We start from the raw sequence: 26,124 nt of genomic DNA, 5'->3' as shown, positions 1-26,124 counted from the left end.
GCAATGTTCCCCAAAGCATCCCAAACCATACTAAAAAGATTCAGTCCCACCATCACTGACATTCATCTGCTTAGACCTATGCCTGGTTTTAACCCCGCCAGCCACCATATATTAAGGGACTGGAGCAAAAGCTTGCTGGGAAGAGATTAACAGGATACAAGGCAAACCCTGCTGAGCCTTGGCAGTAAGTGCAAGGATTTCCAGGGATGGGGGAAGAAAACATGGTCTCCTGTAGCGAGGAAGCTGCTGGAAGGAGGTTGCGATGAGCTGTAGTGAGGATCCTTGAAGGAAGGCCTAGTATGTACCATTGCAGGTTGGCAAGGCAGTACAGGAAGCAGCCCTGGTGGCAAGGAAATGCGTGGCTGATTCATCAGGGTGACCTGTGGTGTTAGCCCACTGTTTTCAATTCCCTCTCTGTGAATAATAATAAAGTTCACTGGAGGAAACTTTCCTTTCATCATCTCGACATAAGTACACACAGCTGCCGTGCCATGTCTGTAGTCGATACGGGTAAGAGTGATTTGATGCGGCAGCGTTTGGAGATTAGGTTTCAGAACATTGTGCAAGAAAGGATCTGAACCCAGAACAGTGGCACGGCCCTTTTGGAGCCCGCAGCTGCCTCCTGCATGGTGTGCATGTGCAGTTTGGAGGAGAGCGGGCTATTTGCCCGACAGGAATGTGGGCTGCTCGGAGCAAGGTAAGCAAAGCAGGATGCAAGTGGGCAGGCTTCTACACTTCTGCTTTGCCTCTGATCTGTTCAGTACCAAGAAATATTTCCTTTTATGGAAGCTAAAGGGAACTGTTATCCTTACTTGTTAAATCTGGGGTATTTAGTAATAACATGTGCAGAGGGAACAAAATGCTGACCTTCGGGAGGTGAGGCGAGGTGAAGTTGCGTATGCTGGGGAAGTGCAGACCAATACAGCCGGTCAGAGAACAAATCCTTTCTTTCTGCAGAGAAGTCTGTAATGAGAGCTTTAATAAACTTGCTTTTGGAAAGGCTGATTTCAAACTTCCTGCATGGAAGACAGAATAACTCATTAGAATTGCCACTCCCCTATGACAGATTTCATCTCCTATTGCCATCTTGAGGCTAGAGGGCTTTTAAGTGCTCTATAGAGAAGGCTGTGACCCAACAAGCCAATAGTGTGACACAAGAGGCATTCTGAATTCACTACTAAATCTCTAGTGCATAATGGGTTGTTCTGAGTTCTTCTATGCAAGCTGTTGTGCAGATGCTTATGGCCATCAACCATTATTCATGGCCGATTGATAATCTTGGCATGAGATACATGACGTTACAGCTTCCTTGGAGTTTGTGGAGACAGGGTTGGTGCTCCCTTAGCCAGGGATATAGATCTTCTCTGCTAGCAGCTGAGTTGAGTTAGAGCGTCAGATATTGCAGATGACACTATGGAAGAACTTTTTGCCCGTCATCTAAGGTAGTCCGTGGAGGTGATGGACATGACTTCATTATGCCCAACATTTGGGCATGAGTAACCAGTACCATGCATTTCCTTGCCAGCCATTAATCTACAGACGTAATGACTAGCATGGTATTTTCCATTTCCAGATCTTGTTTGTACTGGCATGATTTAAAATACTTTGTGTAATTACAGTGGTTCCTACAGTCAAACTGCTGGGGCACTGTATGCTGTTTGGATGTTTCTTCTTCAGCTAGCAATTTCAGTAATGACAGTAATTCATATAATCTATCCTTGTGGCATTGTGGTTTTGAGAAGTATAGGGGCTTTTTCTGTAATTTACCCATATCTATATATAGCTCCTTGGATATCTAGGTATCCTAAATGTGTCACTTAAAATAAACTTGACTGAGAAATTCCACTCCCATCACCACAAACTTTTTTCTGATGTTGCCTCTCCTATGTAAATGCAATCAAGTAAATGAACTAAGAACATGGAGGGATCAGAAGGGGGAAATTTAAGGAAACAAGCCTAATCTAAAAGAACTGAACAGGTTTTCTATGATCAGATACCTCACTGTGCTCTGTTTGTTAAGATAATGGGAAAATCCCCCTCCCTCCGTAGTTTGTATGTGCTTTATAGGCTTTCCCTGTGAACCTGAGCTGCATAGACAGGAAAGAGTGATCCAGGCAGTATTGACATCAGGAGCTAACAGTGTGAATGGCCTGGATGTGATTGTGTCGCACTTAAGAAGGAAGAGTTTTGCTCTGGTAAAATATGAGTTTATTAAGCAAGGTTGTGTAGACCTGTTCAGTGTCGACCCCTTCAAAAGAATTGGGGGTGGTTTCCTTCTATTTTGTGCTGGGGAGAGCTTGATAGAGTATCTCAGGGAGAGGGGTAATACAGAAGGATAAGTCCTTGAGCTCGAGTTTACAGCTGGATGCCCATAGTTGTCTTGCGCTGTAGTTACAAATGACCCATCAGTCTAGATTCCAAGTTCACTCCTAAATGTGAGACATCCTTTGTCTGGTTTCCAGAAGACCCCGAGAACCTAAAGCGAGGAATTCTGGGATGAATCCCACTAACATCAGTGGAGTCGTTCCATTGGGAGAACTAATGTCAGACTGATCCGAATCTGCCTTGTGGTTCATCTTCCTCTGCACACAACCCCTAGATATTATTTGCTCTGATTACAAGCCCCAGCAGGCAGAAACCAGCACTTAAAGCCTGCGTTTAAAGCAGAACACACCATGAGTATCAATTGCCACTGCATGAAATCAAAAAGAATCCTTGTGTTTTGACTGAGCTGGGAAGAGCTGTAATTTCATCGGAAGTGTATTGATCTCATAATAACCCTTGGCTTTCCATAGCAGAGTCATGCAGGCTTCTTCATGTGGGGAGAGGGCTTGTCCTGAAACAGCAGGTGAAAGAATTCATTCTACGTAGGATGGGTTTGTGGTAAAGGGGCTTGACCGGTTGAGGCTTTTCCGCAGACTTTATGTGTAACCTTTGGCAAGCTGCCCTCTCTCTCTCTCTGCCTCAATACCCTGTTGATGAAATGGAGGTATGACTACCCCTCTTCTCCTACCCTTTGCCTATATATTTCAGGATAAGGGCACTCTTCTGTGTTTGTACGGTGCCTGGAAACATGGCACTTGTCCCTAGATAAGACCTCCAAGCACTCTTGTGATGCAGACAGTTAATCACCCTTGTGATTGCACAGCAGTCTCATCAGATGAACAGGTGTTTAAGTTAAATGCACTCAGGCTCCTAGCGCCTTTTGTGCTTATAGAGCTTTGATTTAAATGTGTGCACCGGCTGACACCCAGGATCAGGCCAAGTGTTTCCCAGAAAGACTGTATATGAAAGGGTGTTATCACTCTGAACCCCTACATGGGAATGGGAGGGTAGGCACCAGTAGTTTCACTTCATGCTCTTATCTGCAGCAGTGTCCAGGACATTGCAGAGTCCTGGAGCTGAGTCTGTACAAAATGAAATAGCAGGTTTTGCAGTCTCTTGACTCCAAGAGCGGGTGCCTCAAAACCATCAAATATCACGAGAGCCACAAAGAAACTACAATATAAGTACTGGGATGGGTGTGCATGGGCTTTCATGTGCATGCCAGGGGATGTCTGTGGGGAAACTGTGGCTGAATGCATTGTGCACATATGACAAGGGGCAGAAACACATGGACTTGTGGTCAGGGAAAAATCGGGTATTTCTGCTCTGTCCAGAAACTTGAAGCCCAGTAGCAAGAGGGGGAAAGGCTGTCCTTTCTGCTTCATCCCTTCCTGTTGTACGTGAGGTGCCCCTAGGTAGTGAGTTGCTCCTTTAGACGAAGAGAAAAGCCTGGCTCTCCTGCTGTCTGAGTAAGTGGTCAAACCACTGCACTCTTAAAAAGCAGTGTGGCTACAAGTGTAGTCCAACCACAGCAGTGGTTATGACTTGCCACAGCACCCTAGGAGCCGGAACGTTTTTGGGCAGTGGCACAAACAGAGGAGCAGGAGTAGTGCCAGGAACACAAACTCCCGGTTTGGAAGTGAACTTTGCAGAAGCAGTAAATGGGCTAGAGCCATGCCTGGCTGGCTGGCTGGAGCACCTTTCCTGTCCTTCTCCATGACCTTCCAATCGCTCCATGACACTTTTATTTGACACTTCCTTTCTTCTGGGGATATTATGGCAACCCCAAGTGGGTCCTCACGTGTGCGTGCTTCTGAAACCTGCTATGTTACCTGTGGCTGTTACACATGCCCATAGTGGATGTTGTATGCAAGCTTCTAGGCATCCGGTATATGGGGCAGTTTCCTATAATCTGTAGGACGTATCTGGTGTAAAGCCAGCATTTCTCAAGGTGCATCGAGGAAACTGCCAATACTAATGACCCCTGCAATGGGATTTTGAAAGGAACACTTAGAGGTCACGTCTCTCCATCTAAATGAGAAGGTGTCGAGTGGATGCATAGGAGCTCCCAAAGTGCTCCACAGGGCACATGTGGCCCAAAAAGGGTTTCTATGGGGCCCACAAAGGGACTTTTTAAATGGCTGCTATGCTCCCTAGAACGAGCCATAGCCATTGACTCTTCAGTAAGTAATGGTGCTGCAATCGTCTTGTAGCTCTGTACACGTAAGGCATGTTATGTTAGGTCAGTTGAACACAATAGTGCTGCATTGCATATTCATTTTATTATGTGGCCCCCAGCATGATGTCCCACCCATTAAGTGGTCCTCCGTGAACAAAACTTTGGGAACCCCCTGGTGTAACCCCCTGCCTACCCCAAGAGACTCTGTCCTCACTTACGCACGCTCTCACCACTGCACCGCGCTGGCCCACGCGCCAGGACCTCTGTATCATTACCTGGAGCGACTTCCGCAGACGTCCCGTTCTGAATGCCTGACCTTTGGGAGCCGAGGAGTTTTGTTTGTTTTTCCTGCTGAGCAAAAATGTCATCCTTCAAAAAAAAATGGAAATAAACAGTTATATGAACCACTGAAATTCATAACAACGGACAAATTGAATCCATTCAACCCTCTATGCAGTGTAACAGCCATAAATAAAGGCTTTATGGCTGAGAAGTTGTAGGCACCAGTCCAACAAAATCTGATTTCTCTATTCCCTTCCCCCCACTAATATATATGTGTGTGTGTGTATATATATATATGTATATATAAAATATATCAGAAAATAAGGGGTTCCAAGGGCAGCGATGACAGAAAGTTAACTATAGCTTCTTAAACCAGACGCCTACCAGTATTTATAGTTACACATTCTGTACATGGTATGTGTGTACATTACCGCACTGACTTTTACAGTTGACTTCTCAGTAGTAATGTGAAACCAAAACAACTGATGGGCCCTACTTGGAATCGCTTGTGTATTTCTTGAATAAAACAAATTCAGCCTTACCGCTCAGAAAACGACTTGGACAGTCAGTCAAGTCAGCAGTGCCAGAACATTCAAGACATCTCCATTAGCCTTCAGGCATCAAAATAAAGGGCTGGTGTTTTTCTAAAGAGCCCAGCACGTTGGATTTTGAACACCTGGGCAAAAGCGTTGTAATGGGAACTGCCAGGTGAGCGTCTGCCCCAGTTGTGGTTGCAAGGCATTTGGAAATATGGGTGGAGCACACAGCAGTAGCATATGATCTGTCATGCCAGGTGAGATGCACACCCTCAGTTCTCACCAAGGGTAGTGCAAGCTGACGATGACAAAAGGAACAACTGCAAATGCAGCTCCTCTGCCTTCATTATTGGCATGTGTTATACATAAAATTGCATGTGCGGATGGGCCTGGATACCAGACAAAAGCAAGGTTTTTGGTACACGTGTATTTCTCTGGGCAAAGCCCCACCACCCTCTTCTGTTCCATTACAAGCTTAGCTGTTAACTCTTGTGTTATGGGACTAGGTTTAATTACTTGCCTTACAGAAGTGCTTTACATAGGGCCCAAAGGCACTGTTCCAAGCAAGAGGTGCTGCAAGCACGGGAGGGTCCATCTCTGGCACAGCACTAGGGAGGATTCCTCCCTCACCTCCATGCTCCTGTGTGCCGGGATGGGAGTGATGGTACTGACCTCTACTATCAGTGATTGCTACCCTCCTCCTGGTTCAGTTGATCTGATAGTAGGGAGTGGAGTCAAAGCTTAATTAATTTCCTTCTCCCCCCAGCTGCTCTGAGAACCAGAGACATGGTTTGTAGCCTTGCTTTTTCAGCACATCTTAGATCAGTGACCCAGGCAGGCCACAGCTGGACTTGCATTATAACAGGCCGTGCTCCCTTGCAGCCTTGCTCGGGAGTGTAGGTGGTCACAGTATAGCCTGGCATGATAGCTTTGCCCTTCTTTTGTCCAGTTGACAGAGCATTGCAACTGAATAGGTCTGTCTGGGATTTATGCATCAGTGTCATAGTATTTATCTATTGCTCGTGCAGACCTTAGTTAATGTTTTTAGAATCACTGAATACAATAGCTGCAGTTGTTGATGAGAATGGTGAGATGATATATTTGAGCTTTGACCCTTTGTAGCCAGACCCTGAGTCTTCCCGTTTCTGTCTGTTGTAGAGTGAAGTCATCCAATGCACCTGGCATCACAGGGGCAAATAATATAGAAATAAATCCTCCTGCATCAAGTGGTTTGCCTCCATTGCTCAGGACAAAGTTCACACCACTTCATGTCACCTTCTGTTTCTTGCCACTCCATCCTATCTGCACCAAGCTTTAGTGGGAGAAGTAGAGGGGACAGTGTGCCCTTCAAAGTGGTGTAGGATCAGACGCACAAAACAGTTGCAGTGAGTCAGGCTGAAATGCAGTAAATTCCTCCCTACCACCCTGCTTTTTTCCATGGATATAATTTGCTCATCTCTTCATGCTCTTTTTTTAAACAGACTCAACTCCGAGGGCTTGATTAAAGTGAGTGCTGACAAACCAATGAGTTAATGCTCCTACTGCCCCCGCTTCCTTTAAGAGATGTCTAAAATAAGACCATTAGTCTAGCGTTCAAGTTTTATCTAAGGGACAGATTAACCCTGACCATTGTGACTGCCTCTGCTACCACTTTCTTTCCCAGAACATAAATGGGCATATGCATACTTTCAATGTGTGTGAGTCCAGGGAAGCCCTGCGGCCCCCCCTTTCCAGCCCAGCATTTTTAGTGTAGGAAATCAAAATGATTTTTCCAGAGGAAGGTTCATATGAGCATCCGCACTGCGGGATCAGACCCTGTGTTAATTGTCAACCAGTCAAGTCCTTAACTGTGCCCATATAAATGGTGCCTGTGAGGTCAGTAGCATTACTTGTGTGAGCAAGATAAGCATTTATTTAACGGATTCCAGGGTGAGCCCTCAGGGCAGGATTTGTCATCCCCCTCCCCACCTTTTTTTTTCAAGGCAAATGAGAAGATGAAGGAACTTCATTAATATTCTGTAATAAAAGATGTCAGATTTACCCAAAGAACCTTGTCAGCCCTGTACTGGACACGTTCTACTTGGTCAATTAAGTCATATTAGAGCTGTAAGGGAGAGAAGTTGGTTGAATAGTTTTCTAATGAAATCCTACAGAGGTGGCCCTTTTCAAGGCAGTAACACCCCATCTTTAATATTCTGACCCACCATCTACTTATTTTCACCAATAAAACAGCTCCTGCCAAAGGAAATCAAATGGGTAAACAAAAGATAATGCATTTATTAAAATAAACCTTTGCGGTGCTTAAAATCTCCGAGTGATTTAGGTGGCAGCTGGAGAGCTTACAGCCAGAGTCGGGTGCGGGGGGAGTGGAAACTTTTAGCAGTGGGTAGTTTTATTTACAACACAAATAAGTTATTAACTCTTGCAGGGGCCATAATGACCCTTTTGGGCTCTTTTGTACTTGGGTAATGAATGGCCTTAGTATAAAATGCCCGTGGGTTGCCTCAAGCTCTTGTCAATCATTACCTGATCAATAAAAACTTCAAACAGGCCCCTTTTTGCTTAACTGGGCAGAATTTCTCCCTGAGTGGAATGGCTATATACAGGGACCCATGTGTCCGTGGCAGCCATAGAAGGCAGCAACAGAAATACTTGGCTGGAAATCTGCTGGGGTTGCAAGTCCCCATCTCCAAAAAGAAGTCCTTCTGGTTTTGTTCATCCCAAAAGGGTCTGTTCCAGTTGCAGACAGAGCTGGAGGGACTGAACAAAGAACGGCGGATGAAATCTTGCAAACCTTGGCTTCCACAGCACGGAGCAATGCTTGGGCTATTTCCACTTCCCCACTCTGCTTTTATGTTCTGCAGCTGACACATAAATAAGATCAGAAAGGTTAAATTTCACCAGCTTATTTAAATAAATACATTATCTTTTGTTTTGCAAAGCTTGGCAACACAGAGGGTGTTACCTGACAAAAGACTGCAGGACTTCACTGGCCTAATAACAATGACTGTTTCATAATGGAGGAAAACGAATGCATCTTCATTAAGTAAATTATAACATCTGCGAGCCCAGGCTGAAACTAACTTAGAGCAGCCAGCCTATAGGATGTTCTAGCCGTGCTTTCTGGTTGCATTACTCAGACAAATCTAACTATTCTGAAGCTGATTCACATGGGTTTTATATGCCCTGCCAGTTTCTGGTATCATACATATTCATGTCAGGAGTTCTCTTTCCAAACCAGTAGATTTAGAGAGAAAACCGCAGTCACATTATGGACCGATAGGAAGCTAACAAGCTCTGGAGTGGATTTTTGGCTCCCAGGAGGAGGCATCTGCTGCTGGGCATATCCAGTAAGTTGCGTACATGGCAAAGCTGAAGGGAAGTGTCAGTAAAACCAATGGAGACAGATTCTGCATTCATCAAAGTCAACGGGACAACTTGCACTGACTTCATTATGGCAAACTCGGTCCCAGAAGAAGGCCTGGCTTTTTTCTCAGTGAAGTTGCTCCTGATTTACACTGGTTATAAATGAAGAGAATTGGGCTGAGATTAGAAGAAAACCAAGAACACCTTGACTCTGGGTATTTTGGGCCTGATTTAGGACTCAAAGCCTACTGAGTCTTCCATTAGCACTTCATTGGGTTTGGATCAGAGCACTAAGCAATGCAAGGATTCGCTTGTCATTTGTATTCATGCATCTCTACTATTCAGAAGACTGTAGTTCGTTCCAAGAGTTTGGTGATTTCCACCTACAACCCAGCAACGCAGTTATGTAAACTGGTCTATGTCTGCATGCATTTCAAAGTAAGCAAGAACCCAACATTTGCTGCTGTGCCCTTAAGGTATAATGTTTTCTTAATTCAGGTTTTAGACCGCAATTTTTTTCCAGTTCCCTCGATAGCAATGCACTGTGGTGTCCACAGTAGGAAACATCATGCCAGCAGCATCTCTGAAATATGCTAAAACAATCTAAATTAGAAAATGTCAGTTTCTTGGCTGATGTTCCTTTGGAGTTTCTTTTTCCTTTCTTGTGCCTCTGTAATTTTATTGGGATGACTAAATCTCTGAACTATGTTAGCAGTAAACAGAACTAATTTACCCCCTGCTTCTTTGAAACAGCTGCTGACAGCTGCACTATAATTCAATCATGGATCTTTGCAGTGCAGCAAAACATATTCATATTTTCTTCCTAGTCTTCCCCCTTGGTTGGATTTAGAATAAGGCAGCTTCACTAGACATTGACACGTGCCCATTATACCAATATATAAGGCCTGATCAATACAGAAACCCTGACACTCAGCGCGAAAACTCAGCCTCAACCAGATGCCCTTTTGATCTAGCTGGAATAACCACACAAAGGCACAAAGTTGTTGGAATATCTTTTGTAAAGTCACAATGATTTATTTCACTAGTTTGTACAAAATGCTTCTAACTGCTCTATGAAAAGAACCAGAAATGTATACATAGATTTTGCCAACTGTTAATAAATATCATCTTAAATAAGGAAACAAATGTGTTTTAAGAGATGCGAATTTTCCTGAATGCGTGACTGAAAAGGAATTCAGAGATGATGGAAATAAATAATTCTTTTTCCACGTTTGTGACAACTATTTACATAAAAATGTACAAACAAACAGAGCCAACGTACAGCCTAGCAACAGATTCTGTCATCGAGTTAAAAAACAAAACCAAACCCCGCAGAACATTTACGAGTCAAACACAAGAAGAAAGGGTGGTCAGCTCTGAAACTGGAATATGCCAGTCCACTGACTGCCAACATTGGACACAAAGGACAATACTCATCCTTGCCCACATAAAATAATAACCCGCCCTAAACATCCAATGTTAACTTCATAGCCAGCACCTTAGTTTCCCATACAAGGTTTACAGACACCTAAAAGCACGCTGCATGGGGGGACGTGCACAAATACAACACGGAGTGCTATCTACAATTCGCATGACTTTCTGCATTTTACATTTAAAATGATGGATGCACGGAAGGCAGCTGCAGTCCAACATTTCTCAGAGATGGTTTGTCTAAGGGTATTGCAATGCAGGATCCCTCCTTGGATTTGACTTGGTAACTATAAAGTCTGATTCGGATTTAAGTCAGGTATAGCTGTGTTCATTTTAATGGCACAGATTATATATGCCAGAGCTGAATTAGGCCTGCAGGCTCTTGGTTCGTATTTATATGTATGCATGGTGCCTCTGGCCACATGGACTACTGTCCACCAAGGGCCCAACCCAAAGCCCACTGCTGTCAGTGGCATAAACTTAATCCTGCTACCACTGGAAATCGCTGATAAAACCATTATTGACTTTAACAGAACTAGAAAAGAGAACTGGGACACGAGAAACAAACTCCCAGCTTGTCTCCTACAAAGCTGCCCTTTTGTTGGTGTTGTTGTTGTTAAGCAAAGCATCTGGTCTGGATTTTAATTGTGGTTTAGAGGGAAGAGAGCAATGAGTGATTCGCAGAACCCCACAACTTCCTTCATCTCTCTTTCCTTAATAGTTCCTTGGTAATGAAAGATACAGGGTCTGATTCTGAGTTGGACAACATGAGAATAAATTAGGAATCCTTCCTGTGAGGGCTGCAGTTATACTGAGACGTAAAATCAATCTGAGGAGAGACTCAAGCCCAGGGATTTAAAAAAAAAAGTGTCTCCCTTATGCAGCTGGTCCAATAAAAGATATCACTCACAAGAATCCTTGCCTCTCCTTTTCATTGTTTTTGTAGATCTGCCTAGCAGTTTAGAAATGGGAGGCTAAGCAGGCAGGCAAAAAGCCTGGTATTTTATTGGAAAGAACTTTTTTTTTCCTGATGAAGTTCAAGTTTTGGCCATCTACGCAAGCTCCAAGAACACAAAAGCGCTTCCAGCCAGCCCAATTTGGGATTGGGTTCAATAGCAGGAGCTCTCATCCACCCTTCTGCCACAGTAGCTTTAATTTAACTTTAATTACAGAAATTTGATAGCTTTTGTGACCTCTGACTTCAAAAAGATCAACCAGGAGGATGCCTTCTGGACGCTAGTTCCTGTAGCCTGGTTTAGATGCTTTGAAACTGCCAATAAAATAAGAATCGCACAGAAAATACTGACCCAGGAAACTGTCGGGTCTAGTCCACAAGAAAGATTCAGGACTCAATCCTCCAGATGCCAGCTCCAGATCCAGCACCATACTTTGGGCTTTCCGCATTTCATTGGCCTACAGATCTGCAACCTTTTTGGGGCTTTATTTAGCGCACCCTGAGATCAATGGATGTTTTCCATATGTGAGCAGGATTTTTGGCTTGCCTTTCATAATAGTGGATGCCCACCTAAAGAGCTGGGTTATATGTTTCCAAATTATTTCCTATTTTTTAGAAATTTTATTCTTAGCCATCTCAGTCCATTGCAAATTCAGGTTCCTGCTGGTAGCGAAAAGAGATCTGTTTGCCCTCTAACACCAAAATTCAACATCAATCCAATCTTTTATTCTTTGGAGTTTATTTCTTTCAGTTCCTACAGTGAGGTTTCTAGATGTATTTGTCCTTTTGAGTCGCTTCTTCCAGATATAGGTTCTGCTAGTGCAAAATTTAATACTGGAAGTTCCACGTGTTTAGTCTTTGCCTCTGCTTATGAAAAGGGCATAAGCAAAAAGGATGGAGTTAATTCTCTAACAAAATATCTGTTTCTCCAGGTATGTTTCAGTCACTCATTTTTATTGTGAACAACATGTTACAGGAACTAAAAATGCTTATTACTTTGCACGCACTCGCACCACAGATAGATTTGTTTAAAAAAGATGTTTATAATCAACGCTGGTGAGTTAGTCATCTTCCGAAAGACTCCTCTGCAGCAATACGTAGTGTTTGTAACCAATTGTTTTAGGCAGATTGGTTTTCCCATTGGTTCAAAATCGGTTCAGATGTCACCTGGATCCAGAATTTGTCCTATTATCTCCTGCCGATTCTGCCCTGTCAGAAGCATGATGCCTGCAAACTGTTTTTACGGCAATCCGAGGCCGGAGACCTAAACTTTTTTCTTTGCAAATCCATATAAAAAACCCTCATTACAAATCACTCTTTTTCTTTCCTGCAAACCTAATGGCAACCGCAGGCCCGTACTACCATGTTCCTGTATTTTTTTAAGATAACGTTGGAGCTGTCATCAAAATAGAGCACTGAGATGGCATTGAGTTGTGTAGGAGCACAGCAGGGCTTCGGCACGGTCTCTGGGTTTATAAAGTGAACCTGGGGGATGAAAGTAAATGATGTTAAGATTTCTCTCCCTTCCCCTTTCCCCACCCCCACTTAATCTGTCTTGTGCAGACTTTTCAACACACAGGGCACGTATACATGTGCTCTGACGTGCTGTAAATACCGCATGTCAGAGCAGACTCAATCAAGTCTGCTGGAGCATGGTAATTACTGCACTTCAGCAGACTCCAGCACCACATGTATCAGTGTCCCAGCACTGAAAAAAGGTGGTGGGAGCACTGTAACTAAAGCTCATTTGACGAGCTTTAGATAAAGCGCCCCCACTGCCATTTTTCAGTGTGGGGATGCTGACACATGTGACACTCCAGACGCTTTAATTAGAGGGGCTCTCAGAGCTGCTCTAATTAAAGCACTTCTCCTTCCCCCCCACTCCTGGAGCACATCTATAAACACCCACACATCCTGCATCTGACTCATGTGTGTGAACACCCTTATGTTCACATTCAAAGGATGGGCTTGACAAGCAGCACAGCCAGGCCCAAAGTCAGAAAGATCCATCCAGGACCTGTCAAGATTCTTACTGTGAAACAGGTTTTATCAGCAAATGTCAATTTGTCAGCCACCACATTTTTATGAAACTTTGCTGGCTTTATGATAAGCTTCTGAGGAGCTGCAGGCCAGCATCCGGTATGGATCAACCTGGTTTCCTGCCATCTCGAGGCATGTGATGGGTGGCTCATCCCTATAGCTATAGCTTCATCAGCCCCTTCCCAGTGGCCCCCAAATCTGCTCGAGGCAGATGCCATGAAGTTTTGATCCAGAAATGCTTACCCTCTTATTTGCCCCCTCAAATCCTTTCCCTCTTCTACAGTGCCATTTGTCTTTATTGGCAGGTCCTTTTACACTCATAGAGCATGTTAATGCTTCCAACAAAGACTGGGTACTCCCACGCCAACTATTAATTCAAGCCACTTGGCTAGACCAGTTCAGCCAGGTGCTGCAGGTATTACAATGCTTTAATGTAGACATCTGCTTTCCTGCTAAGTCAGAGGCTTCTCCTTTGCATAACATTTATTCCTGTGCAAAACACAAACTGAAACTGCACCTACCAGTGTCTGCACAATAGCATGGTTTGTTGCATTCATGTATGAGTTCAGTGGGAAGGCACATTCTCCTTCACAGTAATAAGCTGCATAGCCCTCCGGAGCAATTATCCAGTCCTGGATTAAATTGAGGATGTTAGATGTGGAGGAAGGATAGATTGGTATGTACAATGGCATGAAAACTGGAATGAAACTCACATTTCTCAGGTCAAATACAGAGACAGACTCAAAAAAATCTATGCCACTCCCCATTAAACTACCTGCCCTGGCAATATAATCGATTTTGTGCACCTCTACAGCTCCCACTTATCCTGAAAGATTTCATATCACTTTTCAAACTGCTATATGCAAAGTATCAACAAAGATTGTTCCACTCAGTATGGAAACGTGATCACTTCTGGCACATAGAGTTGGAGCTGCTGAGCAACACCTCGGAGAATTACAGAAAGCGAAGGATAGAACATCCAATTGAAACCACAGAGGGAACTGAAGAAAGAGAAAGACTCAAGTCTGAATTTGGCCACATCTGAGGTGACAAAAATTTTCAGCCAGTCTTAAACTAGTCCCCGATCTGCATGATCTCTTCTGTGCACTCAGAGGCCCAGGACAAAAATGTGGTCTTTGGGGTAACATTATAAGTAAAAAGATGAATGACTGCAAAGGGCTTTGTCCATCCTACGTGCAAGCAGAGAAACCTTACCTGCCATCCGAGATCCCGGAAGCTGACGTACAGCTCATGTTTTTTACAGGCTTGCCTCTGATCAGTGCTGCTGTTTTCTGAGTTGGAAAAAAATCAAAACCAAGTGAGTGCATGCTGGCCAACTGAACGCGTTAGTGCAATTTCACAATGAAAGCAAAGCTTACTAAGACTATCTCCCAGAGCTGCTGAACCTCCCCAGCACTGACATGTCCTGGCAACATCACACTGTGAATGATACACTACTTGCCTCTGCAGGTCTGTGCTGCTTTCTACCATTGGTCAGCTTTTTTTTATCATTTTCAGCTTCTTGTGTTTTAATTGTAAGATGCCAGCTGAATTCAGTACGTCTAAACCACCTATCTGGCTTCCTGTGCAAAGCCCAGGAAGTCCTGGGAAATGAACTTGTTTCTGCAGGGCTTCCTTGGACCTGTGGGAGCTTCTAGTTGGTAAAAACCAACTTTATTTTTGATATACATCTATGGTATAGCAAGAAAACCAGAAAGACATGCAGGAAAGGGACTCAGAGAAAGACCATGCTTTCTTAATGTATCTGTACCTTGCATTTCTTTGAGTTAACAGCTACTGACTTGGGTTCCCTTTGCACGCTCTAAAAAGATGGTAGGACCATAGGAGAATGACTTGAAATCTATCGTCCATGTGTTGCAGCCATATTCTGACTGCAAATTCAACTGGTGATGAGCCCCATAGGAAAAAGATAAAAGATGTTGGTTCAAATGAGCCCGATCTTAGGCAAGCTTTAAAGCTGGACTCACACTCCAGTCCGCTGTTTGGATTGAACCACTGAGTCTGGCAGCTGGAGAAGTGATCTTTTAAACTATGCCAACTGGAGACACCCAGCCACCAACCATGTTATCTTCACAATCACATTTCTGACTGTTTATAGAGGTGAGAAGTTCTGTTATCTGTCACACACCGCAAACCATTCAGTCCTGGACTGATTGCTAAACTAGCCTTGGAGAGATTTTATACAGTGAACTGCAAATTTTCTTGTGATGGAAGAATTTGGAAAAACAGTCAGAAATCCACGCTCTCTTTAGAACGGTTTTGCCCAACTTGTGAGCTTGGACATGCAATGCAGGGCAGGGCAGAGAAGTTAGTTAGGTTAGATGAGTATCTAGCTGGGGTCATCTAGACCCAGCACTCTTTCCTGCTTATGCTGGGGGTCAGACTCAAAGATCTATTGAGGTCCCTTCCGACCCTAACATCTATGAATCTATAAAGAGACATGTCACCAGGAAGGAAGGAAAGAACCACTCAGTGACTGACTAAGCAGATAAATTATGAGGAAGCTTTGCAGTGGTGGGGGCCAGAGACCAAGGTAGGGAACTTGATACCTGAGTCGCAGGAGGCCGCTGGAACGTAGCAATTGCCATGCTCCAATGGACTCGATTAATCGAGTCTGCTGGAATTCCAGTGCATCACAGCAGCCTCGGTGCTCATGTATAGGCACCTTCTAATGTGAGGTACTAACTAAATGTGCATTAGGCTGCCCAACTGCGCAGTATTGAAAGCACATGCTTTTTTAGTGACACTTAATGTGCAGTAGCCTAATTTATCTGCACATTAGCACGCTTCTTGCCATCATGCTCTAATGAGCAGTAAAATAAGCTACTGCACATTAAAACATGTGTAGATATGTCCTATGAAAAATAGATCTGCCTTTTTGTCCATTCAGATCCTGTACAGGATAGATGTAGTCCCCAGGATAAGGGATGAAAAAAATGTGCATGTCTACTTTGGTCTTGCACATGAAAACAGATGAATGCTTTGCGTGTTTATGATGGAAAGCCAGAGGGCCTGCTCCAGATGCACTGGAAATCAAGTCGGCTGGAGCGTGTAAATTGATGTGCTTTGGCAGCCTTGTGCGTCACATGTATCAACGGTGCAGCATGCCTCTGCGCTGAGAAAATGGTGGCAGTGCACTTTGCACTAAAACATGTTCCATGTGCTTTAGTTCAAAACGCACCACCACCATTTTCTCAACATGGAGGTGCACTGCACCACTGATACAAGTGATGCCAGGGCACTTTTATTATGGCTTGCTAATTAAAAGCTCCCAACGCCACATTGGAAACGCATGTAAAAATGCCCAACGAGCCCAAAATACTCAGAAAGAAGGAACATTGCCCCTATCCAGGAAAGAGATCACAGGATTTTGGAATGACTAGTGAAGGGCTAGAAGCAAGACATCTCAGGCTAGAAGCAAGGGTGTGTGCACTGGAGGGAAGCAAAGCTAGCAGAAATACTAAAAACCTGCATAGCATGTTGGCCTTGCCTCATGCAATCTCTTACACATCCATACTCCGTCAACTTCCACAGAGTTAGCTCTCCATTTCAAGTGAGCTAGCTGTTCATTAACAGAGGTCAGAAACCGTCCCAGCGTTCTGAGGCAGCTAAAACTTGATTCAGATTTTTATTTTAAATATCTTTCTTAAAATTCTCTCCAACTTACAAAGCTGAGACTCCCAAATAATAGTTTTGGTCGTGCGAGTGAAGAGTTCCAGTAAAGCCAGGTGGGAAACATATTTCCCATCCTGTGCAAATTTTGGAGACTTCCAAATATTTTTCCATCCAATTCAAAACAAAAATTAAATCTCAGAAACCTCAGAGCTGACAACCCAAAAAATCTGTTTTCAAGCCAATTGAACTGTTTTCTCAATTTTGATCATTTTAAATTTAATTTCATATCATTAGAGTTCAAATTCTCAAAAGTTGTTTGAAATCAGAAAACTAGATTTCTTTTTGTGTGTGTATGCATAAGTGTGTGGACAATACAGTCATTGTTTAAATTGCTTTTGAGCTAAAAAAAATTGTCAAAACTGACCCTATCTTGTAAGGAACTTCAGTTTCACTCAAACAGGATTTTCTAATTCCCAGCCACAAATACTGTTTGGTAGGGCTGTGCAAAGCTTCGGTCCCTGATTCAGTTCAGCAGATATTCAGCCCGATTCGGTGGCCGAATTTCCGAATCTGAATCGAATCAGGAGACCCTTTAATCTCTCCAAATCAATTTGGAGAGGTTTGGATATAGACAGCTTTAAATGTTTTTTCTACATACCTCTAGGTAGCATGCGGCTTATGAATGCTGTGATGCTGGGGCACATGGAGCGTCCCACGGGAGCGCAGGGGAGTCCGCAGGGGGCACCTGGGCTCTTCCGCAGCTGATCGCCAAGCTCCCGCGTGCTCCCAAGCTCCCCACATGCTCCCCGGTAGACCCGGAAGTGGACCGGAAGTATTTTTGGTCCATTTCTGGGTTTGCTGCTAAGCACATAGGGGGTCAGGGCCCCCACACACTCCTGTGGGATGCTCCATGCGCCCCAGCATCGCAGTATTCATGAGCCATGCCTGGTACTTTGAGGTATGTCGAAAAAACATTTAAAGCTGCGTCTATGTCCGAATCACTGATTCTCTGAATCAGCATCAAATCTTCAGATTCTGATTCGGCCAAATCGAAGCGGGGATGGTGATCCGAATCAACAAATTGAATCACTGTTCCCGATTTGGGCCGAATCCAAATCTGAATCGAATATGGCCCGTTTCGCACACCCCTACTGTTTGGGCCTGCCATGGACATTGAGAAGGTGCTGAACATACTCAAGCACATAAGGAAAACAGAGAACAAATTGCTTGAGCAAACAGAAGTTGTCTCGTTCTGGTCTCTACCATATATTATGTGGATATTTGGTACCCAAGAACAAAATCCTACTGTACCTGCAACGTTGGACACCCGAAAAGCTTCCTGGTTCTTTGGTGCTTTTGATCGATTCTGGCTCCTTTGTTTGCCTCCAGTGGAACGAATACTGCGGAGATGAACCTCTGTGGCTTTGAAGAACGCTACTGTGAAAGGCTGCTTATTTTGTGGGCCATGTCTTCCAATAAGACCAGCCAACTTGGGATTGATGCTTTGTCCTTAACAAAACAGACAGAAAATCAGTCCAATAGCCTAACAAAAGCTTTCCATTTCCAGTGACAGGAGTGATGATAATATGAGACAGAACTGGCCAATACTACTTCATACACAACATTCCTAGCTGATATCTATTTGCATGGATCAACTGAAGGACTGGACTTAAAATTAATAGGCAAAGCCACTTCTAACAGGAACAGCTCAGTACAGCTAACTTCACTTTATATCTGCATGTAAAAGGGAAATAAAATGTTCCTACATTTAATTATTTTACTCTAAATCAGCTTAGCATTAGCTTTTGCCTGAATTCTTTAGAGGGGTTTCTTGAAGTTCACCAACCTATAATTTGAAGTGATCCTATAAAAGGAACCATAAAGCTCAGCCCATAGGGGCACTAAATTCCCACTGGAAGGTTATTAACTTAAAATAAAAATGCCTTGTATTAAATGTTGACATAGTTCCAAAAAGATTGCACTTGAAAACAGCAACTAGTTCAGTTCTGTAGAGACATTTTGTTTATTGCTACATTTGTCCGACATAGCACTACTGAATTGGATAACCTGGTTATACATACGTTGGTTATTGATTGCTCCTTTATTATGCAGACATTTTAAATATATTTTTGTTTCAGTAAAAGCTACCTAGCTGGAAGCTGAAGCCCACTGTTTACGAAAGAGATGAGGCAGGACTGATGGCAATGACCCTACACACCAGGGCCTTGCCAATCTGTTTTGACTCAGTTGTGCATGACCCCTTCCAGAGACCACTTCAGTTTCTATCGGCACCCAGGCCCAAAGTCACTGAGACAGAAAGGAATGGTGTTTAAGGATACTTTATAGGATTATGGGAAATTATAGCTGAAAGGGCCCGCACAAGGTCCTCTAGTGCAGTGGTTTTCAACTTTTTTGTACAAGGACTCATTTGTAAACATTGGCCAGTCCCGACCCAGTGCCCCCCATTCCCAGCCCCGAACCCCTCAGTGTGTGGGGCAGGGGGTGGGTATGTGGGGCAGAGGGAACTGTGCCAGCCTGCAAGGGAAAAGCCACAGTTTCCCACGTTTTGCTTCTTTAAACAAGAATCCATTTTAAAGTTTGTTGATCCATTTTTTTAATTTGTTCTAAACCCTTTCATGAATTCCTGTGACCCGCTTTTAGGTTGCGACCCACCAGTTGAGAAACGCTGCTCTAGTGTCTAGCCCCCTTGCTCAAGGCAGGATCATCCCCAATTAAACCGTCCTAGCCAAGTGTCTGTCTAACCTGCTCTTAAAAATGTCCAGGTTGAAGACGCCACAAAGCACTCAAGTGTGCGCAGAGCTCCAAGTACAGACTTAGTCTCATTGAAGTCTATGGACCTTCTCACAGGCTTAACAGCTACCATGTGTTTTGCTGGCTCAAGGCTTTATTTCCTGTCCGAGAACGAGTTTAAACCGGTCCAAGCTGGGATTTATGCAGTATCCCATTGAGTCCCTATAAGCAAACCTTTCTGTTTTCCACTATCACTTCCTTTAAATTATTACCATGGTTTTACGGGGGTAAATCACTTTACCTGTACCACCTTGCTCTCAAGTATCTTAACAATATGGATCCATCTCTGCTTGGGTGACACAGTGGGCATACATGAGTATATCAGAATGCAGAATTTGACCCGTGAACAAATTAATGGAGAAGGGAACTTAAAAAAACCGGAAAGTCACCAGGGCCATGCGGTGGCAAAATATATAATTTTAAGAATGCACATTTTGTTTAACTTTTATGCCCTATTAAAAAAGACATTAAAATATCCTGTGTGAGACTAGCACCAGAGAGGCAGTATGTTCCTCATTAATGAAACTGTGTGAAAAAGCCCCACTTGATTCCCGGCATTTATTTCAACTTCTTCATACAGCCGGGGACCAAATATCAAGAAAGAATGTGGTTAAGTTTAAGGGCATCTGTCTAGTCTTAATTAACCAATTATGTACTTGTCTCAAATGAAATAGAGCCATGCTTGCAAATTGGAGAGTGCAGCCTATTTATCTTTAAGAAGTTTGCCTTTTTCTGTGCTGAGCAAAACAGGATATGAAGCAATAAGTAATAGGCAAAGTAAACTTAAAGAGATGGCTGTTGTTCCTATGTATTGTCAGGGACCGAGTTTAGGTTGACAGCATGCCTGAGGCTAATGAATCACTTTAGTGTTTCCCTGGCTTGTTGCTTGAGCTTATTTTGACTTTCTAAGAGTAAACAAATAACCTCTAATTCCCCCCTAGTTCCTCTCATAGAGAAACCAATCTGGCATGCTTATAAAGAGCAGTTAAGTGAACTCATCTACTTTGTAGCTGGACAGTGTGTATTATAACTCCATCTTTTTACTATCCTACTTACATGCATGGAGAGCACCGTGCAAAACGATCAGTACCCATTTCCAAACCAGGCACTACTGACTAGATTTCCTTTTTCATTATTCACTTTAAACTCAGGCTGTGTCTGCTGAATGGTTTTGCTTTGTTCACAAGCGTCTAGTTTTGCATCAGAGTCCTGCGGTGTTTGCAGGCGTGCAACAATCTGACATAAAATCCAGGTGTAACTCCCTAGCTCTATAACTAACATGCAGTTGATCTGAACCCAAAAGAAATGTAGGGATCAGAGAAGGGCTTGCCCTTGCAGCTCACCACGGAAGGGAACATAAGCCCGAAACTGGTAAAAGCAATACTGCAAAGATTTCCTCATGGATTTAATTTTAAATGCAAGGTCTAGTGTCCAGGGGGTTCCATTCTCAAGGACGAAGCTGGCCCCAGAGCTTTGAAGAAATACGTCACTAGTTTTTCATCAACGTGTTTTGATAAAGCAGGGTATTATTTTCTAACATAGTCTTTGTTGTTTGCCTGATTATCATGTGTTTATGAACTCTGAGGGAGATTTTCAAAGGCACATTTGGAAATTAGGGCCGTAACTCCCACTGAAAGTTGATTGGAGTTATGCAACTAGCTGTCCCCTGTGCCTTCCCTGAGGAGACAGGCTTGTTCGTAGATTGATAAGGGTCTGGTTTTGATTGTCTACCAATTTACTTGTCTGAGAAATGACCCAAACTCTCTTCACAGTTTTAACATTCGATTCTGTGGGGGATTCTGAAAATCTAGGTCTGGAATCCAAAGTCTATTAAGTCTACTTATACTCCAGGATAAAATATCCAGAGTTCACACACCCTTTTGTACACTCAAATCATGGTACGTGCACACACCAATGCGTATGCACATGGTCTGGGGTCTGTGTTTCCATGTTCACAATCAATAGTGAAAATCAGCTCCATAGCCTATCAATGAACTAAGAATGAAGGAGAAACTTCCCTATCTACTATAGTATTGCACATTTACATTCATTTTGAAGGTGCACATTTTCCTCTGAAGGACATAATTTCTTTCTTTACTGAAATTGTCTGCTGTTTATTTCACAAACCAAAGAACAGAGCACCTCTCTTTGTAAAATGCAATGAAAATTTCTCAAGTTTGTATATATAAATTGAATTGGCTTATACAATATTCAGACTTAGTCTTTATGAAGTTACAACTGGTCTAGCTCCTAGTTCTCTTTCATACACTCTGGGTGTGTCTACATGTGCATTTATGCCAGCTTAAATTTACTGCGCAGTAAGTTACCATGCAGTGAGCAGGAATAGGCTGGCGTCTACACGTGCAGGCATTAAGGAGCATTAACGTTGTGTGTAGACTAACTTGGTACTAAAGTTAGTCCCAAGTTTGTCTAAATATATGCACAGTAAGGTGTCTACATGTGTGTTCCTGCACAGTAACTAATCAGTCATAAATTTGATACCTACATGATGCGGGTATCAAATTTACACTCAAGTAGGAGTAAATTGCCATATTTACTGCACAGTACAGGTATGAATGTGTAGATGCATGCCCCTACTGTGTAGTAATTTTGGTTACTGCACAGTAAATGCACATGTGTAGACGTGCCCTCCTTCTATTAAGGTTTCCTTGCTTCCTACAGCCCTGATTTTAGTCTACAGAGAATGTACTCAGAGGGCATGTCTACACAAGATGCTATTGTGCAGTAGTATCAGGTTACTGCACAGGGAGTGTCTCGTGTAGATGCGCCCAGAGTATGGAAAATATTTCTAGACTGCAACTGTTGAGCGCTAAATCCTAGCAACATAATTGGAAGACCACATATAAAAGAACCATTCTTCCCCAAGATATGTGGCATGTATTTTCTAGTACCACAGGCATTATTGGCAATTTAAGCAATTTAAAAACTTTAAAGGACTCATTGGATTCATTCTCCCTCTTCAGAAATAGAAGTCTTTGGAGTTCAAGCAGATTCTGAAACATGACTGAAAATGATGCGACAGTTAATTACACTCCACGAACAATGAATGCAAATATGTTCCTTACTGGATGAATCTTGAAATCAGTGTAGACGAGGGGTGGGCAAAATGTAGCCCGGGGGCTGGATTCGGCCCGTCAGGCCATTCTATCCAGCCTGTAGGGCCCCTAAAAAATTTAGCAAATTAATATTTATCTGCCCTGGGCTGCCCGTCATACGGCCCTGGATGGCTTGCCAAAACTCAGTAAGCGGCCCTCTGCCCAAAATAATTGCCCACCCCTGGTATAGACCAGTATCCTGCGTCTGCTAGCAGCTAGTACCAGATGCTTCAGAGAACGGGGTCAGGCCCCCTTGATAGACAGGTGTGAAATAACCAGCCCACTATGCTAGCTCTCATCTGGCCTGTGACTGCAAAATTGATGGATTATTTACAGGTGTAATACTCATGGCTATTTGATTGGCAGATTCCTGGTAAATGTGTACACAGATTACCTAGCCAGTAAAGCATTTAAGCAAATACCAACCTTTAAGCATCTCAGTCCTTGCACAGATACTTAAAGTTACATACATACTTAACTGTTTTAATAGACCATAGAGAGGTAGTTAGCTGTGTTAGTCTGAAGCTCAGTAGAAGACAGGGTAGATTTGTACTTTATAGACTAAATCCAAGATGGATTGCATAAGCTTTTGTAAGCACCAGGCTTACTTCATCAAATACTGTGAATGGACTGTAGGGCCTTCAATGATGATGATGATGATTATAATAATAATAGACCATAATGTAAATACACAATTGTTTTGAAATCAGTTGTGGGTTTCATATTTTAAACACGGACTGACAACATTGTCTTTTTATTGTAATAACTTTGCACCGTTATTCCAATATTTGCATCTTAAGAAAATTCAAGGCAAGCATTCTTGAGACATCACACTCAGTGGAACACAACCCGCAGCGTTCAGATTCATCCCCGCTAGGGTTCTGCGTGTCAGTGTCATGACTGAACCTTACCATCTATACTCTCAACCGATAGCTGCAGGCCAAGGTTGTGTTGTGGGTTTACCACCCAGTGATTACTGGTTGCTGTGATATCAAACACCAACCAGCCTTCTTCTGCAGCCCAGATTGTTCGAGAGTCAAGCAGGAACAGATCTGAATCCCTGGAAGAAATATACATAGTTCTTGATTACTTACATTTTTAAATGGCTGGCCAACCCCTACAGGTAAATAGTTATTCATATACTCAGGTTAGACAAAGACAGACATAACTCTTGGGCTAGAGGCAGTATCTTTTATTAGACCAACTAAATAGTAGCAGAAAAATTTCATGTCCAAACACCCTTCGTCTGGCAGAGGAAAATTCAAAGATTGTAAAAGTTCTCCCAGGTAGAAAAGAAACTTAATCTTGCATAGGGGAGGTAAAGGATGGCAGAGGTAAAGGATGGTCCCCCTGGGTTTCAAAGTCTGTTTATGAAAAAGTTGATCTGTGACTATGCAAATCAAGCAGAGACAAGGCTCCAGCAACATTTATAGGTTTTCTTATCAGAATGCAAAAGTTAAGCCAAAGGTAGGCTGGCACCGTATGCTTTTCTGTGAGCAGAGAGAAGGATGCACTGAAGCAGCATTATTGTGACTTCAGACACATACATTACTCCACATTAAGGAATACTCCAACAGTTGCTGATGCAAATTAAAAAGAAATAAATAAATTGCCAGGCAAATGTATATACAATTATCATATTTGCATATGCAAACTTGTTAATTAGGTATATAATGCACCAAATTCTTATGTAATCCTGCATGGAAAAATGCTTTCTTTGTACAATACTACCAATAGAGAAAGCAAATTGGAGCACAGTTGTGCACATGTTTGGGATATAAAAATCTGCTCTTGTGTCTAGAGACTAACACAATAAACTCTAATGGATCACAAGACAGCATTGCTACACAAGGCAACCGCCTTTCAATCTCTTGTATAGAAAGCTGAAAGTGGCACACTCAGCTACCTTGCAAGCTAAAACTGAGAACCATAAATTGAAATGGATTAGAATTTGAAGGTGTGTCATGGGCTCAGGTGAAATGGCCGAAATCATTCAATAAAACATCCCTAAATTACAGTTGATAATCTTGGTCAAATATGAAGATCACTACAGTTCCATATAGGAAATGGTCTCTTCCTTCAGAAGCTTGGATAAAAATAATCCAATTGCTTAATTGTGCAGCTATCTCCAAAAAAAAAATCTTTATAAAAAGGATGGAGACACACAGATGGTGTTTGGACATGTCCTATAAAAGATGATTCTTTCATGTTTTAGTGTGCAGATGCAACAACTTGTTCAAGTGTAGCTGTAGCTTTTTGCATAATTTCTTTTTCATTGTGTCCCATAAACTCAGAGGGCTTTATTAACCAGTGTTTTATTGCCATGCCAGAACAAACCGTTAACTTCTTTAATTCACTTTGGCCCCTTATTCACATGGAATGCTGTTTGACTCAAAAATCTGAAGGAGAGGATTTAAGCAGCCCCATTAAAATAGGATCTGATGGGCCTCACAACCTGTTATAAACCTTGCTCTGGGGGTGAGAGAGGTAAGCCCCAGATAGCACCAGGTCGGACAGAGCAGAGCACTGAACCTAATTTGTTTCACTCCTATCATCCTATTGTCCTTGTAAACTGGATGGGTCTAGGAATAGAGCAGTAATGGCTTTCATCAACCGGTCACTGGTGTGATTAGCAGCAGGGTTGATGGTTGTTGTAACTGATGTTGTTTGGTGGCAAAATTCAATATTTGACTTCAGTTGCTGCAGCACAAGGGACTGAATCACCAAATGCATATGGAAGCTGGATTTCATATTTCCCCCACACGTGCGCAGAAATTTAACTGCCAGTTGTGAAAATACTGACTATAGGGTGTAATGAATATTCCACGTTATAGTGTGAGGGAGATTAGCATGTTTCCTTATCAGCTGCCGGCAGAAGGAAGTCCCTTGTGAAGATACGGAGTCTTGCTATCAGTGGAAATATGATTTTTTGTGGGAATAAGGGGACATTAAGATGTGTCCCATAACTTGGCACTTGCATTTTAAAGGCAAGTATGGGGGATTGGGTGTCACATGTAAATAGCCTTTGTTATTTTCCACAAAGATTTGGTTAATGGAAGAAGACGTGCTTTAGTATCCGTCCATCCACCAAAACCAAACTGATTGAGGGACTGTGTTGTCTTGCTGCTTCTCACCTGTGTGTATGGCAGTAATTCTCAACTAGGGTGCTGCAAGATCCTTTAAGGGTACAACCGGGAGCCATGAAAACATCTACATGACTCACAAGCTAAATCCAGAGATTTCCAAAGAGTCCTTGGTGTCAAACATATTCTGATCCGTTGCAAACTTGTTGAATTCTTTGCAAAAGAAGAATTGCTCTATGATCTTTCTGTAGTCAAGAAACAAAGCTAAGACCTGGCATTTTCCAAGGACGGTCTGGAGCAGAGGTAGGCAACTCCTAACACATGCGCCAGAGCATGGCATGCCAAGGCATTTTGCTTGGCATGT

General features: G+C 42.9%; 2 protein-coding genes across 3 annotated transcripts in view; one reads left to right on the top strand and one right to left on the bottom strand.

Annotated features, from left to right (window-relative positions):
- The window catches only part of SPO11 (SPO11 initiator of meiotic double strand breaks), a 236,838-nt gene that overhangs the window by 130,132 nt on the left and 80,582 nt on the right, over nucleotides 1-26,124 (top strand). The gene's annotated exons all lie outside the window — the stretch shown is intronic.
- The window catches only part of BMP7 (bone morphogenetic protein 7), a 54,096-nt gene continuing 37,661 nt past the window's right edge, over nucleotides 9,690-26,124 (bottom strand). Inside the window, exons 3-7 of the mRNA XM_006264700.3 lie at nucleotides 23,589-23,737; nucleotides 18,062-18,259; nucleotides 14,330-14,406; nucleotides 13,636-13,746; nucleotides 9,690-12,559 (exon numbers count right to left, since the gene is read on the bottom strand). Coding sequence (XP_006264762.1) covers nucleotides 12,410-12,559; nucleotides 13,636-13,746; nucleotides 14,330-14,406; nucleotides 18,062-18,259; nucleotides 23,589-23,737 — 685 coding nt within the window. The 3' untranslated portion in view covers nucleotides 9,690-12,409. The remainder of the gene's footprint in view (nucleotides 12,560-13,635; nucleotides 13,747-14,329; nucleotides 14,407-18,061; nucleotides 18,260-23,588; nucleotides 23,738-26,124) is intronic.

This window comes from Alligator mississippiensis, chromosome 9 (assembly GCF_030867095.1).
Source record: "Alligator mississippiensis isolate rAllMis1 chromosome 9, rAllMis1, whole genome shotgun sequence".
In the NCBI taxonomy this organism is placed as follows: domain Eukaryota; kingdom Metazoa; phylum Chordata; order Crocodylia; family Alligatoridae; genus Alligator; species Alligator mississippiensis.
Note: the sequence above shows the minus strand (reverse complement) of the source record. Positions and strands in the feature narration are given on the sequence as shown.